The sequence below is a fragment of the Cylas formicarius genome, unplaced genomic scaffold (genome assembly GCF_029955315.1).
Source record: "Cylas formicarius isolate icCylForm1 unplaced genomic scaffold, icCylForm1.1 PGA_scaffold_1__22_contigs__length_36826433, whole genome shotgun sequence".
In the NCBI taxonomy this organism is placed as follows: Eukaryota; Metazoa; Arthropoda; class Insecta; order Coleoptera; family Brentidae; genus Cylas; species Cylas formicarius.
This window is the reverse complement of record NW_026844264.1, coordinates 20,772,071-20,788,513: the sequence shown is the minus strand read 5'-3', so window position 1 is coordinate 20,788,513 and position 16,443 is coordinate 20,772,071. Positions and strand designations below refer to the sequence as shown.

General features: G+C 33.5%; 4 protein-coding genes across 10 annotated transcripts; 2 read left to right on the top strand and 2 right to left on the bottom strand.

The window, feature by feature from the left end:
- The first annotated feature begins 712 nt into the window (after nt 1-712).
- Nucleotides 713-7,253, top strand: LOC132696964 (nuclear pore complex protein DDB_G0274915). Of its 3 annotated transcripts, none has more exons than XM_060662162.1 (7): nt 713-874; nt 934-1,113; nt 1,194-1,501; nt 1,557-1,738; nt 1,791-2,028; nt 2,872-5,043; nt 6,529-7,253. In XM_060662162.1, exons 1-7 carry the CDS (start codon nt 762-764, stop codon nt 6,870-6,872), a joined length of 3,537 nt encoding a protein of 1,178 aa, XP_060518145.1. In that variant the 5' UTR covers nt 713-761; the 3' UTR covers nt 6,873-7,253. The 3 variants fall into 3 exon arrangements, with proteins under 3 accessions (XP_060518145.1, XP_060518148.1, XP_060518147.1); XM_060662165.1 differs by having other exon boundaries at nt 713-869; nt 6,529-7,252; XM_060662164.1 differs by having other exon boundaries at nt 713-1,113; nt 6,529-7,252.
- A 308-nt stretch (nt 7,254-7,561) lies between these two features.
- LOC132696211 (ras-related protein Rab-14) lies at nt 7,562-9,611 on the bottom strand. Of its 3 annotated transcripts, none has more exons than XM_060660921.1 (4): nt 9,483-9,611; nt 9,145-9,256; nt 8,728-9,091; nt 7,562-8,604 (listed from the first exon to the last, which is right to left on the bottom strand). In XM_060660921.1, the coding sequence occupies exons 2-4, from the start codon at nt 9,248-9,250 to the stop codon at nt 8,427-8,429; spliced, it is 648 nt and encodes a 215-aa protein (XP_060516904.1). In that variant the 5' UTR covers nt 9,251-9,256; nt 9,483-9,611; the 3' UTR covers nt 7,562-8,426. The 3 variants fall into 3 exon arrangements, with proteins under 3 accessions (XP_060516904.1, XP_060516903.1, XP_060516905.1); XM_060660920.1 differs by having other exon boundaries at nt 9,412-9,576; XM_060660922.1 differs by having other exon boundaries at nt 9,487-9,562.
- Nucleotides 9,612-11,029: 1,418 nt separating this feature from the next.
- LOC132696968 (nucleolar GTP-binding protein 2) lies at nt 11,030-15,617 on the top strand. Of its 3 annotated transcripts, none has more exons than XM_060662173.1 (5): nt 11,030-11,156; nt 11,431-11,524; nt 13,182-13,616; nt 13,672-14,581; nt 14,632-15,617. In XM_060662173.1, exons 4-5 carry the CDS (start codon nt 13,672-13,674, stop codon nt 15,573-15,575), a joined length of 1,854 nt encoding a protein of 617 aa, XP_060518156.1. In that variant the 5' UTR covers nt 11,030-11,156; nt 11,431-11,524; nt 13,182-13,616; the 3' UTR covers nt 15,576-15,617. The 3 variants fall into 3 exon arrangements, with proteins under 3 accessions (XP_060518156.1, XP_060518158.1, XP_060518157.1); XM_060662175.1 differs by having other exon boundaries at nt 11,074-11,524; nt 13,182-13,287; nt 13,355-13,616; XM_060662174.1 differs by having other exon boundaries at nt 11,074-11,524; nt 13,182-13,287; nt 13,352-13,616.
- On the bottom strand, nt 11,520-13,225 carry LOC132696969 (probable RNA-binding protein 18). The gene is made up of 3 exons (XM_060662176.1): nt 13,002-13,225; nt 12,367-12,583; nt 11,520-12,310 (listed from the first exon to the last, which is right to left on the bottom strand). Exons 1-3 carry the CDS (start codon nt 13,070-13,072, stop codon nt 12,032-12,034), a joined length of 567 nt encoding a protein of 188 aa, XP_060518159.1. The 5' UTR covers nt 13,073-13,225; the 3' UTR covers nt 11,520-12,031.
- Nucleotides 15,618-16,443: the final 826 nt, after the last annotated feature.

Genomic DNA, 16,443 nt, shown 5'->3' with positions numbered 1-16,443 from the left:
AAATGCATAAACAATAATAAATATATAAACTGTGCGACTAGTGTGTGCTATTTTAATGCGTGCTTGTTTTGAATATTTTTTGTTAAAGCTAAGCAAAAACCCAACCTGTAAAGAATAGTTTAGAAATAAGGTGAGAAAGCTCAATTCCACATTAGTTTGAACTTTAAATCAACTTTTTAACTTTTGTGATGAATATTTTAATTTTTTTTACCTCTAAAACTGGGACTGCTTCGACTTTATGTTGAAAAAGAGTATTTATTTTTATTTAGGAACGTACCCTTGGTTATTATTTACATATAAAACAGTTTAGGAGACATTCGTTTAGAATATTTCATTCCACATCTTATTCTACTATTCATATAGTGTGCCATAAAGACATTTTTATTTTTTTCCTTTGTAAATGCAGAAATATATTTTCCACCTTTTTTAAAAAAAAAAATGAGCAACCTGGATTTTGTTAACAACTAACATTTGCTAGCAGATTTATTAACGAAAATTTTTAATTTTGATTGTGGAACACCCTATATATAATAAAATATCGGATATTTTTATTCTGTCGTGTTCTGTATCTTATGGTCCGTTTTATTATTCTTCTTCCTTCTTTTGGTTTTGTTTCACAGTGCAACTTCAGATGAAATATCCTTAAAATCATCGATGGGTGACACGTGGTTCGATATATCTGGTCGACACTTTGATATTCTGTGGTCATCAATCTAGGGTTTTGTTTTTTGTTCTGTGAAAAAATTTGAAAGCTTCGGTTTATGGCTTTTGATTTCTTAGGAATTTTCGTGCATAGTGCCTTTATATACAAACTTTTATATACAACGAGGTTTTTAATAGATTCCTGGATTAAGTCAAAAAATTCAGAGGTTAGGTATAACCAAGAAAATAATCTGCTTGTGGCGAAAACTTAGTCTTCACTATTGTTCTCAGTATGTTCCCTTCTCCAAAGAGTAACAACAGCCCAAATAATAGCCACTTATACAAAACTATTAATGATACTTACAATGGAAATCCAAAAATTACTTCGACCCCTTTACATTCTTTGGCAGCTAGACGACACGGACTCCCATTTTCAACATCATCTAAGCCTCGACTACCTAGTTTTAGGCGGTATGTATGTGTAGTTAATATTTGATATATAGAATTTATAATTTTTCATTCAAGTTTTTCAACCGATATTCAACTTGAAGGTATTCCTTATCTGATGTCACAACCCTAACAAATGGTAGAACTCCACCTAGAAATATCGATAATAGTTCAGGGCCATTGCTAACCTCTATAAATTACAAAGACAATGTGAGTACATATGAGGAGACCAAGAGTCCTGGTTTAGCCGGAAGGGTGGTTCAGTATAGTGAAGAAGTGGCTAGGAAAAAAAAACCCTTATGTCAAGAAAAGTATAATAGTCTGGGTTTGTTTCCAATAGTTCACTTATTTAATAAAAAAACATCTTCCGAACAATTACCAAAACCTGTTTTTATAAAAATTGGAACACCAGGTAAGTGCTCGCAAGTTGTTAAATTTATCAGTGAAATATTTTTTTCTAATTACAGAGTTGGTAAAGCATATACATCCAGAGCATAGTAACAAAATCTTAGAAAGTATTACAAAACCAGCAAATTTTAACATAAATTCTACTGTAAATGGGTTATCACAAGCACAAAGCAGTTCTAGGACTGAAAATGTATTGGATGCCTTAAAAGAGATATCGAGAAAGAGAATTCATGGCAATGAGGTGAACAGCTCTGGATTTGAACAGAATTTGTTTTGTTATATTTAATTTTTAGGACTTTGAATTACATGAGGATCATGCGAAAAAGCAAAGGACAGATGATATTAAGAGTTGTAACTCAAACAAACGTGCGCAAGATAATTCCTCAGGAGAGCAATCACCCAATTCTAGTTGCAAACCCATATCCAAAAAAATTTGTGTCTATGATGAATATGCTGCATCAAAATCTTCCACAAATTTCTCAACTATTAAGAAAAATAACCAACAATCTAGAACAAAAAGAAAAACAACTAGTAAGTATATTTTTTAAGACACCTATCAAATCTCTGCCTTCAATGGGGAAACCTGGTATTATTGAATTAGTCATTTTTATTGCTTCTATTAAATTCTGTTTTTTTCTCAGTTCACTTGCTCCTAGCTTTTTTGCACAGTTATTTTTGGTTTGGTGCTGTGTGTGTGTGTGTTTGGTGCACTTTTCCTAATAAATATGGACACAATATGCCGGTTTAGGGAATCAGTCCGAAAGATTTTCCAGAAAGATTGAAAATTACTTCTATTATTTCTTACACCCTTTTTCCATTGAATTGCAAAAGTCAAGTAGTTTTTAATTTGAGTATGAATACGCTTTCAATTTTTTGGAAGTGAGATTAAAAATGATTATTATAGGTTATGGTTATATTTTTTTATTGGTTTTTAGATTTAGCTATCTTTTTGCTTTCTTATTTTGAAATATACCTTTTTCTCTAAATTTTTATTTTTAGTTTTTTTACACATGGTCAAAATTTTTCTAGGAAAGTTATTGAAAGATTTGCCTTTTTTGCATATTTATTCTATCTGCACCAAAAAAAATATTGTGACATTCTATCATTCATGAAAGTGGAAATTTATCTGGAAAAGTCCAACAAATTACAAATGCAGATTTAGTCGGAATCATGATCAATAAAATATCAATTCACCTGGATATGTCAAGGATATTCATCTTTTTTGAAATATGTTTTGACTCTACATGGATTTTCGTGCAGTTGTTAAGCTGTATCTAGAATTAACTTTGGGGGCATATTTAAAGCTTGTAAAAAATTGTTATTTATATTTGGAAAACGATTTTTAAATATTTTAACTTTTAAATCAAATTTTAGGTACATCAACAGAAATTTCAACAATTAAGCAGACAAAATATGTTAATGCTGAAACACAAACCGCAGCTGTTGAACCAGAAAAGGAAACTAGTATTAAAGACAAAGAAGAAAGGTTAAGCTCTAGTACTAGAGAGAGTCCTGTGAAGGTATTTAATGAAGTTCCATTAGAGAAAAACCGGAAAAATCGACTTGCTGCACTGATGGGAACTTTGGTTGGAAAAGAAGTTGCATTGTTGCCAAAATTACAAACAAACACCAATATTAGCGAAAATCTACCAGAAAACATTGAAACCAGAGATAATAATACTTCTAAAGAGGTTGTAGACATGGGAAAACCTTTGACATCAATTCTTTCCCTTCCCAATCAAATGCGTATTCCAAATAACAAACACGTTCATTTTAGCATTTCTAATAATGCATCAAAGGAGGCTAACACTCAATTAGAGGAACTTGATAGTTCCACTTCAAATAGTGGTAGTAATGAAACTTCCAATATTGTTACTTCAACACCTACTTTGGTGTCATTACCAAGCTTTTCACAAGCTATATCTAAAAGTGAAAATTCTGTAGGGACTACTGTAGCTACAAGTAATCTTGTTGTTACTACTTCTACACCATTAGGCCCTAGTATTTCAAAAACAGGTGGATTTCCTTTTAATTTAATTCATTCTAAGAAAGCTGATCCAAGTCCAAAACAAGACAGTGGTTCATTTGGTATTTTACAGGAGGTAACTGATGCTAATACCATCAAAGAGCCAGAAGCAGACAAAAATTTGGTTGTATTCTCCACCCCGACCACTTCTCAATCAATTTTTAATTTTAAAAACTCAAATACAAGCAGTTCCTCATTTATATCGCCTGCCACAGTTTTAACCTCACCTACATTTGGACTTGAAATGACTACAATATCTAGCAATACTGAAAAAGTAAGTGCAAGTTTACACTTTAGCACTGCAAATAATTCAACACCCCCAACAAAAACAACATCGAGTTTTACCAGCATATTACCATCCTCTACTAGTTTTGGTGCTTTTACTGTAACAACCTCTGTACCTGCCAGTTCTGTTGTTACATCTACTTTCGTTTTTGGTAATAATCCAATTACAACCTCCAGCTTTGAAAACTCCAATATTTTGACATCTAATGCCAATGAAAAGACTGCAGCATTTAATCCCGCTCCTACTCTAGTTACTACAACTTCAGGTACCTTATTTGCAGATGTTACAATCCCTCCAACATTGTTTACCAGTGCCATACCTACCAATACATCCACTATTTTATTTGGCACGAAACCTACAACCAGTAGTACCAACTCAACATTTGCAAATGTTTTCACCCCATTATTTGGGGTTGCCTCATCCACCCCCTCACTTTTCCCGTCAACTGTAACTTCATCATTGAACTTTGGAAACCCAAATACCGTTCCGTCATTTAAAACAGTGCCATCTACTTTTGGAGCAAATTTATCAGTCACTTCTACACCTTTTGGAGTTGCCACTACTACACCATCATATACCTCCAATACTTCAACAATACCCAGTACATTTGGAGTTAATCCATCAGTAGCTGCTGCTGGAACCTTTGGGAGTGCTTCACTTTCTACAGCTTCTCCAACATTTGGCAGCTTTGTTAACCCGGCTACCCCATCTTTTGGAAATACAGTAAATGTTGTTCCTAGAACAACAGCGTCTGCGTTTGGGAATCCAAGTAACAACTCATCATTTGGACATAACACCTCCTTCACTGCTCAGTCTGTGTTTGGGACATCTACAAAACCCTCATTTTCAACGCAGTCCTCCATACAAACAACCGCCAGCACCCCTCCTATGTTTGGAAGCTCTATTGCCCCCAGCTTTAATTTTGGCGGGAAGACGGAAAACCCTTTTGGGGCTGCAAATTCTACAGAGTCAATATCAAAACCAAACACTGGTTTTTTCTCCACAACTAGTCCAAATTTCGGATCGGCTGTTTTACCAACTTCGGGTACATCGTTTGGACAAAACACTGTACCAGTGCTGGCGAACAAGTCGGGCACTTTTGGAGGTCATCCGTCACCATTTGGAAATTCGGACAAAGATGCGAGTTCAGTATTTCAAGGCGGTAAGACGGCAGGTGGATTCGCTAAACCCGAAGTCACTCAGATCGGTTTTGGGAGTACTGCCAGTACTTTTGGTGAGTTTTGAAAAATCGTAAGTTGAGAACGGTGCTACAGTTTCATTTTTAAACCCAAGTTCAAGACAAATAGGCATCCTACATTTTATGTTAATATGAAAAAGCTTATTGTGATCTGGCGAAAGGCTAGGCAGCAGCATAATCACCAATCAATTATTTCCAAAAGTAATTGGGCATTGGGCATTGGATGATGTGTAATGACTTAAAAATTAGTTCCAGCGTTGTAATTGATGACACATTGGATGAAAGCACTATATGTCAAGAAAAATCTGTGTAGGAGCAAATTTATCATTACAGACATTTATGTTTTTTTATTTGTGAAGAAATGCAAAAATGTATTAGACTCTTTTTTTCAAATTTCACCATCTATACAATCATTGTAAATAGAACCACCCAAAATTCCTAGACGTTCTTTGAATAGAATTACATCTTGGAATCCATTTTTTATATTGGTTGGAAGAAAATTTAAAAACTGGAATATGGCAAATAGAAGTAGTGCATTAGCCAAATTTACCATTTAATTTAACTGAAGAAACGATATTCGCTAGTTGCAGTGTTATTATATTTCAAACTATTAGCTGCATTTGTTCTTTTTATACAATTAAATCTTTTTGCGGCATGACTGACAATTATTTAATGTGTCAGTTAGTTGCCAACCAACTTTTCTTTTAATTTTTTTGTCACCGTTTTTGAAATACATTAGACCAAGATAAAACACAATTAATGTGATTACAAATCGTTTACATATTTGCCCATACCGTAACTTATGAAGCTTGGGAAGGTCAATTCCACATGCGCATGCACGAGATTTAGAATCTCGTTTTTAACCCTGCGGTATTCAACAATTAGCATGGCCCTTGACATATCGTCAGTAAGTTTGGATGCGGCATTTTTAGTATTTTCTCAATGTATCTCACGGATGTGTGGAAATCGCACTTTAGAAAGAAAGTGCAAAACTGCAAGTTAGTGAATTCTAGAGGCATGCGCTTAAATTTAGCCTACGACATAAGTATTTTCTCACAAGCCGTTTTTTTAAATATTTAACGTAAGGTGAAAACTAAGCATTTCTGGCCCTACTACGTTTATATAAACTTTTTTCAATTTTTATGACCAATCGACGACCCTGTCAAGAGTTATGCCGCAAATGGAGTAAAATTGATACGCCTTAGGCAGCTATGAGATTTTTGTCTAAAATGGAATGATTTTCCGCATAAACATAACTTTTACATACTACTCTGCACTTTTCGCCATTTTTTTTTGTCGATGGTAGGCGTATACGGTTAAAGAATGCCACTGCCATAGTCAAAACTGTCGAACTCTTTTTAATACATAAAAGAGGCTTATCTCTTGTGCCTCCTCGGCACCAATATTTTTTTGGTACATAGGGTCTGTCTTGCTGAATAAATAAATCTGAATTTTGGACATGTTGCATTCACAAATTGACATTGACGTTAACATTATATTGAAAATCTAATCATTTTGTAGGATCCCCGTCCGGAAACATATTCGGATCTCAGCCACAACAAGCCTCCAACGGCACTGCTTTTGCGTTTGGATCAGCTCCGCCTCAAGCCGCGCCACCTACTACTTTTAATTTTGGCCCAAGTAACGCACTAGAAAAAAATAAATCGTTCAGCTTCAGCGGAGGCATCACTCCAGCTTTTGCCGGCAATTCCACACCTTCTTTCCAATCGGGATCGCCGGTTTTTGGAACTCCTGCTGCTAGTTTCGGTACACCAGGTCCAACAACTGGTGTATTTAATATTGGATCTGGACCAGCGTCGACGGGTAGAGCACGGGCGCCGCTCAAGGCACGGAGACGGACATAACAATTTGGGAGAAAAGTGTTAAAAAACAATTAAAATTCCTGGATTGTGTTGCTAAAAGAATGAGATTCCTTTTTTTTATGTTCAACAGGATACACAACAATATGTAGACAGTGTTTTTAATTTAACTTTATGTAGGTAATTTTTTATATAGGCAAAATTTTGGGTTTTTAATATAAAAACAAACAACATGCCGCAAAATATTAAAAATTCGTTAGAAAATCAAGATGAACTTTTTTGTACAGATGAAGAAATTGGGTTTTAAATTAGATGTATATTTGTATGGTGTAAAATAAACTATAGCCAATGTTAATATTTAGGTACATTATTGAATAATTAAAGTTCTTAAAACTATTATAAACTGTTTTTTTCTTTTTTTTTAGAATACTGTTTTTGTGTTTTTTTTTATTGATTTATGTTTATACACTAAGTTTTATTAAAATAGGTATTACAGTTTTTATTTTATCAGATATTTTGTAAAATAATTTATTTTGGAACACTAAGCTTGTGCTGAGTGGTCATTGACAACAGGCGATTTGAAACAATTCTCACTAAACTTAATTAAAAAAAAAAAAACGCGGCTTATCTTTTCTCATCTCAAAAAATTGGGTGTACCAGTTAATAAATCTTGACATAAGATTATGTTTAAATACATGCCCGTTTAAATATGAGAAATGGACACAAAACAAAAAATTTTTGAAACAATTTTATTCCAATTGAAAAAAAAAAATTTTAACAAAAAAATACAAAACTATTGTGCAACAATATCTATCCTATATCTAACTGGATTAACATTTAATGTAACACAAAACTTATATAGACTTACTAGGTACAATTTTGTGGTCTCATAGTGAAAAATCCATTATTTCTGTTCCTTGAAATGAAATATAGGAAGTTATTGCTTACAAAATATAATCCATTTCTCAGTTCAGAAACACATTATCCTTTAGTAATTGATAAAGTCACCAGAAATTGAAAGAGAGGACTTAGTAAGGTATACCCATACGACATAATATATCATATACAACTTCGTGCACTGTATGTGAAAATATATCTGAGATTTATGACTTCATTAATTGGATAATTTTTTTGAGCTGGATTTTCTGACAATTTAAGAAATAAAAAGCTCTCCAAGCAGATAGCATTAACGGCTATTTATGAAACTTAAAAGCATTGAACACAACAATTACATGTATTAAAAACAAGCTACCAGTTAAAAAATGCAACATGTATACCATATACTTATGCCAATACTGACATTCTGACATTACACTAAACATCATATTTCTCCAGCAAACCTATACAAGAAAGCATTCATTAGCATAGTAATTAAATTAAAAACTGATATAAATTCTTTGTATACATTATTATCTATAAGGTATAGCAATAAAATTGGAATATTTTTTGATGATAATCACTATATGCTCAGATCATAAAACTGTTTTCCTTTACTAAAAAAATAAAATTTCAATACCTACAATACCAGACGAAACAATTTGGAATATATATCTTTTAAATATTAAATAATAGAAATTTTCATAGTAATCCTGAAAAAAACTAGCACCGACAGTCATCTTTGTTTGGTTGCTGTTCGTTAGAAAGATTGTTACGACCTGGCTGAGATGGTTTATGTTGAACCCCAGACTCAGCTGCGTTTAAGTCCAATCGCCCATCTTGAATGCTCTGATATATTTTCTTTGCAGTTTCTAAAAAAGCTTCTTCAACGTTGTCTCCACTACAAGAAAATACAGTAACACATGGAACTTATGTCTCATTGGTATTACAGAAAATAAATTTTCTTATTGTTTTTTTCAAAAAGGTAAATATGGTTAATTAGGAATTTGGATCATCAACTTACGTTTTTGCACTAGCTTCAACGAACATTAAACCATTTTCTTCAGCAAATTTACTAGCTTCTTCATATGTAACATCCCTTTGTCCTTCAAGATCACACTTATTTCCAATCAAAAAAATAACAGTACTTGGGTTAGTTAAATTTCTAGCATCAGTCAACCAACTGCTTAGATGGTTGTATGTAGATCGCCTGGTTATATCATATACCATAAGGGCACCAGCGGCCCCTCTGTAATAAGATCTTGTGACAGCTCTAAAACGTTCCTGACCAGCAGTGTCCCAAATTTGAAGCTTAATTTTTTGCCCGCAAACTTCAATGATACGGGTTCCAAATTCGACACCGATTGTGTGTGGACAATCAGCCATAACTACATTTCAAATAATTAATATAACTATCTCCCTTGGCAATTTTAATACTTACATTTTTTTTCGGTAAATTGGTGAAGCAGACATGATTTGCCTACTCCCATATCACCGATTATTATATATTTGAAGATATATGAATAGTTATATGGACCACTTGACATGTTTGGCTTAAAAAATTTAAAATATTTTGCGATTTAATGCGTAATGTACATCCGTCTCTGAATTGAGTTTATTTTTTGTGTGACAAGGAAAAACATTAAATCTTAAGGTCACCAAATATAATCACAGAGTATTAAAAAAACGCTTGTCCTGTAAATCTTACCAGAAATTTCAAAAATACTAAGTACAACAATAATCTTGTTTCTATATTACGTAGTTTTAAGCCAACTATACCTGCCTAGTGCTACTATACAATAACACTACTTCTATTCTCACAATAAACAGTTCGACAAATTTCGCCTACTTGTCAAACCAGAGAACCTCCAATTAATGTAACCCCCTGCCTAATGCGTGGTAAGATTATGTTTGCCTCTATTAGTGTTGTGTCAATCGTTCATTTTACGAGAACCGAATCAATCAGTGACCGATTACGAAAAGCACCGAATCATTTCAATCAATCGTTCATTTCAATACTTATTGATGATAACATAAGCGTCACTGAATCCGAACAGTACGAACGACCGATTCAGATTCATTTGAATTTGAATTATTGTTGTATCTATAGGTTATGTTTTCTGTTCTAGTTAGTATAATATTTAGCTGTGTTCTGCTTTTTATTGAATTTTATCAAAATAGGTGCTACATACTGGATTGTACCAGTAATACATTAATTTGTTTAAATTTAAATACCTGTGTGGAAATAGATATTTCATTCAATATTCAATTCAACACACCAGCAAATCTACCAGTCGATGTCGCAACTCAATACTATAGAATAATTATAACAATACTCCCATTCCTTTTCCGTTGCCTGTCTTAGTCATGCAATTAAATCTTAAACCATTCAAATGAACCGTATTCCGCAAGGCGAATTCGATTTGTTTTGGTACGATCGGTCGATGGTCGTCCTGTATTCGGTCACTTCAGACCGGTGAGGGCGGCAGCGAGAGCGAACAAGGTGATCGAATCGTTAAGAACAAGCGGGATTTGGTCGTACGATCCTATGAGTGATTGAATCAAAGTGACCAATCAATCGCGATTGACACAACTCTACTCTGAATGCAGGTAAAGGAGGGATGGAAAGACTGGAACTTCATAATACTTTTTGCGGACCGATTGGGATTCAATAATGTGTTCTCTGATTATGTCTGCCCATTTAATCCTTAGATATACAATATAAGCTTTAAATAATTCTTTTTCTTGTATGAACAATAAACATAGTTTGTAAAACATTTGCTGTCATGTCACAGTTTTGCGATTCGATTGCGATGTATTGGGGATAAGTGAGAGTTTTCAATTCTTTTATGGAATCGTTCATTCCAGTCCGGATTCGTTCCTCGGACTCGAGTAATATACCCTTATTTAATTTATCATTCACATGCCGCGCTGCCCCAATTCAGTTTTTCCCACTAACGAAATTGAAAAGAAGCATAGTCGGCCACGGGCATGCACCTGTTGAGACTAACATTGTTAAGGTTTGTCGAATAAATTCAATTCCAAAACTTCCCAAAACAAAATACCTAATTGTATTGGTCTGGGCCTATAGCTAGAACGCTACGTTATGGTATAAATCTAAATTGCATGCTATCGTTCCTGCTTTCTGTTCATATTTTTGGGTCCAGCTCCAGGTACGAGTCTCGCTCAAGCGTGAATTTCGGTACGATTTAAACTAAATTACAGATTCGTTCCGAATCGGTCCGACCGAGAATTCATTCCCGAATCCGACGACCGACACACCACTACAGGTATGGCATTGTGAAGCAGAAGCACACAAGTATTAAGAATGAATGAAAATAGGTGGTTGAGGAAAATTCGTGTTCGACCAAAAGAGAGGTTTTGGATTAAACCTTTATTTATAGATTAAGATTAACCTTTGTGCGTGCCAATGGTAATGAGAAAACCGTGTCGGTAGGTTACATCCTTACATGGTACAACCAAAAGTTAGCAAAACTAACTTTAGTTTTCTGTGGTCTGCAGTTCCGTAGTTATCTTAGTGGAAACGAGTTTGATGGATCATTTTAATTATAAGAGAATTAAATAGTTTAGTCTCTTTATATGATTATGATTTCATTTTTTGGATGTTAATTAATTTTTAATTCTTAATTAATTATTTCCGACATAACTAAATTTTGATCAATAAATATGGGGCATAGTTATTTAATCTAAAATTGTTTCTTTTTAGCAGGTCACAAATTAATAGGAACAAACATCAACGCCCGTTTTCATAAAGATTTACTTTTACATCGAGGTGTACAAACAGAAATAACGAAAAATTAGTAAGTCTGCTAGAACTCTAAAACTATTTTACAAAAGGAAAATATTCGAAAAGGTCTTGCTTTACTAACACCGAATATTACCACGACGATGAGACCATGATAGTTACATAACTTTAGAATACTGTAAGAATAAAATACAATTGAAATACTCAAGTTTTGAGCTCCTGGAAGTACTGGGACTTTTCAGTTGCCTCAAGTTCGAGATCAGATTTTCTATCTCCTCAAAGATCCCTGTTCGAGCTCAATAATAAAGAAAGATGAGCTTATAATCAGTTTAGCAACAATAAAACAAGCTTCACAATCCGAGGAAATTTATTATAAAATAAAATAAGCCACATTATTTTGGATTTTATAAACACACTTTGACATAAACTTATTAATCACATTTGTATTAATAACTAATTAGGTTGTTCTAACAATAAAACTTATACCTACAGAGATTTTTATATTCCTGAGAGGGACCTTAGAATAATTATCTATGATAGTATAAACATAAATATTTCAAGTTTAAATATCTTTTCTTTTTGGGTAAGGTTTTGCAAACTTTTCATTCTTGACTTTTAGCTTTACAATACTGGCCCGATTCTTATTATACTGAAACTGTTTAATTAATGGGGGTTTTGATGCAATTGTATCATTAATTTTCAGCTCATCTTCTTTGTGTTCCATAAGTTTGAGTTTGGCTTCGATGGCTTGGATTTGGGATAAACGATCTGATTTTCTCTCTTCTTTTGACAATTCTAATACAGGAATTGATATCTCTATCTTTGGTTTTTCCGTCATAGTCTAAATTAAATCTTCAAGTTAATAAATAAATATGTCTTGTAATTACGCCTACTTACACTTTCATCAATGTCATAAGCCCACATTGCAGTTATTTTTTTCTGGCCTATAACTTGATTATTAAGCAGATCTCTTGCAACTACAGCATTATTTATGTCCGTATATGTTACAAAAGCATATCCTCGTGGTCGCCCTGCTAGTAATCCAGTACGATGTAACAAGAAATCAAATTTTTCAATTTTTCCATGTTTTTGTGCGAGTTTCAAAAGTTGGTACCGATAAAAAACAAGAAAACATCATATAAGTTAAATGTGCACTTGGTAGTTTATTACTGCAAGATTCTTTTATATCTTTATAAACATTTTGTTTTATTGAAAAATGTTGAACACAAAAGTTATTTCTATAAAAGTGTATTATGCAATAAATGGAATGTTTATATATAGGACATCTCACAAGTCTCTATTGCCTTTTTGATTCTAAGGAACAAAATAACTCAAGTGTATTGGATTATTACATTTGATAGGTGATATTAAAATGAAGCCAAGGATGAGAAAATTAAAATTATAACAAAAATTTCATTGCATACAGCACTTTAATACAACTTTTGCATTTAAAATTTGTAGATAAAACAAACTTCTGGAGACAGTTGTTGGAGCTGTTTTCTCAATTGACATGATTATTTAGAAAAACTTACTCCGTCACATTCGGGTCCAAATTACCTATCCAAAGTCTACGACATTGATCGAATCCCATTGATTTTTCCATAACGCAAGATTTAAATTGTTCACAAATGTTTTATATATTATTTACTATACTCAAATCATTCCAATTTTTTCAATAGGTGATTCTTCTATTTATTTGACTTTATTTGGAGGTGCCTTTTGAAAAGAAGACGACCGTGTGGTGATGGCAAAGGAAGATGACCCTTGGCAAAAATGTGTTACCTGGCCATAAGTAGAAAAAAAAAACAACTAATTCCGGTCCGATCATAGCATATTTGGCTAATAAAAGTGAGAGGAAGCAAATAATTTTTAATCATTTTAGCAGTCGTGCCCAACAGTACTAGTGAAAAGCATTATTGAATTTAATTCTAATCATTCCCAAGAAGAAGAACCCATAAGTAACCAAGTCCGTGTATAATTTTGCACGAGAATCTGTGAAACGTACTGATACAACGGTAAATTTTTATTGAAAATATTTCCACAACAGTGGCGTAAGTTTCTTGGTTGATGATAGTGAGCTTCTAGTACAAAAAATCTTAATAACTTGGCCGCTCATTATTTTATTGGTATTTTATAATTCAGCAAAAGTAAGTGGGTATCATATAAAGATAAAAGTATTATAAGATTTGTTTCTTATTTTAGATGGCAAAAGAAAAACCAAAAGGCACCCCAAACTCAAAAGGAAGGTCCAATCACTCAATGAACCCTGAACGTTCTAGAGATAATCTAAAGGGGGTAGCAAAACCCCGGACCAAGAGTACAATTAAACGTTTGCAAATGTATAGAAATTTTAAGAGCAAAAGGGACAAAACTGGAAAGATTATTAAACCAGCTCCATTTCAAAGTTGGCTGTCCTCGGGCACACAAGCTCGTGTAGAACCTAACCAAAAGTGGTTTGGAAATACACGTGTTATTTCGCAGAATTCATTGCAGAAATTTCAAGCAGAATTGGGTTCTGCAATAAAAAATCCTTATCAAATTGTTATGAATCCAACTAAACTTCCTGTTACATTGCTAAATGAGAAATCCAAAAATGCGAGAGTACATTTGCTGGATACAGAGAGCTATGAAAGCGTTTTTGGTGCAAAAAAGCAAAGAAAAAGGCCAAATATAAAAATATCGGATTTAAAAGAATTTGCGAATGTTGCACAACAAAAAGTAGATGAATATAAAGATGAGAACGATTCGAACATTATCAAAGACAATGAGGGAATTAAAAATTTAGCAAGAGATTGGATAATGGGTGCAGGGCAGTCTAAAAGAATATGGAATGAGTTGTATAAGGTTATTGACAGTTCAGATGTGTTGTTACAAATTCTTGATGCCAGGGATCCTATTGGAACAAGATCAACATACTTGGAGAAATTTTTGAAAAATGAACACCCTCATAAACATCTGATTTTTATCTTAAACAAAGTTGATTTAGTGCCTACATGGGTGACACAGAGGTGGGTGGCAATTTTAAGCAAAGAATATCCAACGGTAGCATTTCATGCTAGTCTTACACATCCATTTGGAAAAGGGTCTCTGATAAATCTTTTAAGGCAATTTGGTATTTTTCTTGCAGTATTTTTTAAAATAGTTTAACACTATTTGTTTTAGCAAAACTTCACATTGATAAGAAGCAAATATCAGTAGGATTCATAGGTTATCCCAATGTCGGCAAATCATCTGTGATTAACACACTTCGTAGTAAAAAAGTATGTAAAGTGGCACCAATTTCTGGTGAAACAAAAGTTTGGCAATATATTACTCTCATGAGGAGGATATATTTAATTGATTGTCCCGGAGTTGTGTATCCATCTGAAGAAACAGATACAGAAAAAGTTCTTAAAGGGGTTGTAAGAGTTGAACTAGTAAACAATCCAGAAGATTATATACCAACAGTACTTGACAGAGTTAAAAAAGATTATTTAATTAAAACATATAAAATAGAAGATTGGAAAGATGCAGATGAGTTTTTGGTCAAAATGGCCCAGCGATCTGGCAGGCTGCTCAAGGGAGGGGAACCAGATATTGCGTCAGTTGCTAAAATGATTTTAAATGATTGGCAAAGAGGAAAACTGCCATTTTTTGTTTGTCCTCCTGGATTTGAATCATCTAAAATACAGGAAAGTAGCAATAAAGATGAAGAGCTTAATGTGATTCAAGATTTTAGGAAAATAAAAGTTGGTCTATCTTATGAGGGAGATGATATTAGAGATTTAGAATCCACCTTAAACTCTAATGACTCAGCCAAAAATTCTATTTCATCTGAAGATGCAAATAACAGCAGAAATATTGACAGTCAGAATGCAAGTAAAGATGACAGTTCAGATGAAGAACATTTAAATGAGGAACATGAATATCAGTTTTCCTCTAGTGGAAAATTTGAAGTTGAGGATTTGTCAGGAAATGACCATAAAGACAAAGAGATGGGTGAAATTAAATTAAACAGCAAAGAAAAAAGAGCGCTTGAACGAGCAAAGAAAAGAAAGAAAATAGGTAGTAACTTCTATGAAGTTACCAATGTTAAAAACAGAAATCGAAAAAAGAAAAAGCTTTAATATTTTGCGCCTGTTTGGTAAAATAAAGTTGGATAGAAATAAGATTTGTAATTTCATTAATTTACCGTTTAAAGTACGTGAAACTGTCTAAAAAGCCTTATATACATATATCTTGCCTCAATAGCGCTTTTCTGGGAGAATTATAGGGGAGGTAATTAACAATAAACAATGACCCTAAACGACCTGATCCGCGAAAATTTGCAGTGTTGCACAGACTGAAGGATGCTCCTAGATTAAAAATGTTCAACCCCTTGTGAAAATCAGCGCGCGGCTGGGTACTACACAAAAAATAAAAATTGAATAAACAATTAAAATCAACAAAAAATCGTTAAACCTTGTATGTCGTCATAGAATCGCGAATTTCTGGATTTCTCTTTCTGCATGTCCTTTGCTATTATTTGGTCATATATTGTAGAACGCGTAATTCCTGGATGGGAGAGCACTGGCCATTGCGATGGTTTAGCTGCGGTGGTCCGGTGCCGTTGCCTAGGCAACCAGGAGATTTCGGCAAACGGTGGCGTGTTTTTTATTTTAAGTTCTGATTTGGGCGTGTTTATTTTATAGTGCTCTGTTCGTTGACTTAGTATTTTGTAGTGCATTATATCCAGGTAATTTGAAAAAAATATCGCTCAAACTGTACAAATATAGCTCCAAAAAATTTTGGTATAAAAGTAATAGTGCTTAATTAAATTTAGAAGTATGCACCGTCACCGTGGTGGCTGACCTCCAATCGGTTCCATTCGGAAATTATAAACATACATACAAGGAATTTATCTTTTAAATATCTTTTTCACCCAGCTTTCCGGAGAATTTCGCAATATGTGCAAATGTGACAATTTTTGCAGAAAATTGCTTTTATTTGAAAATT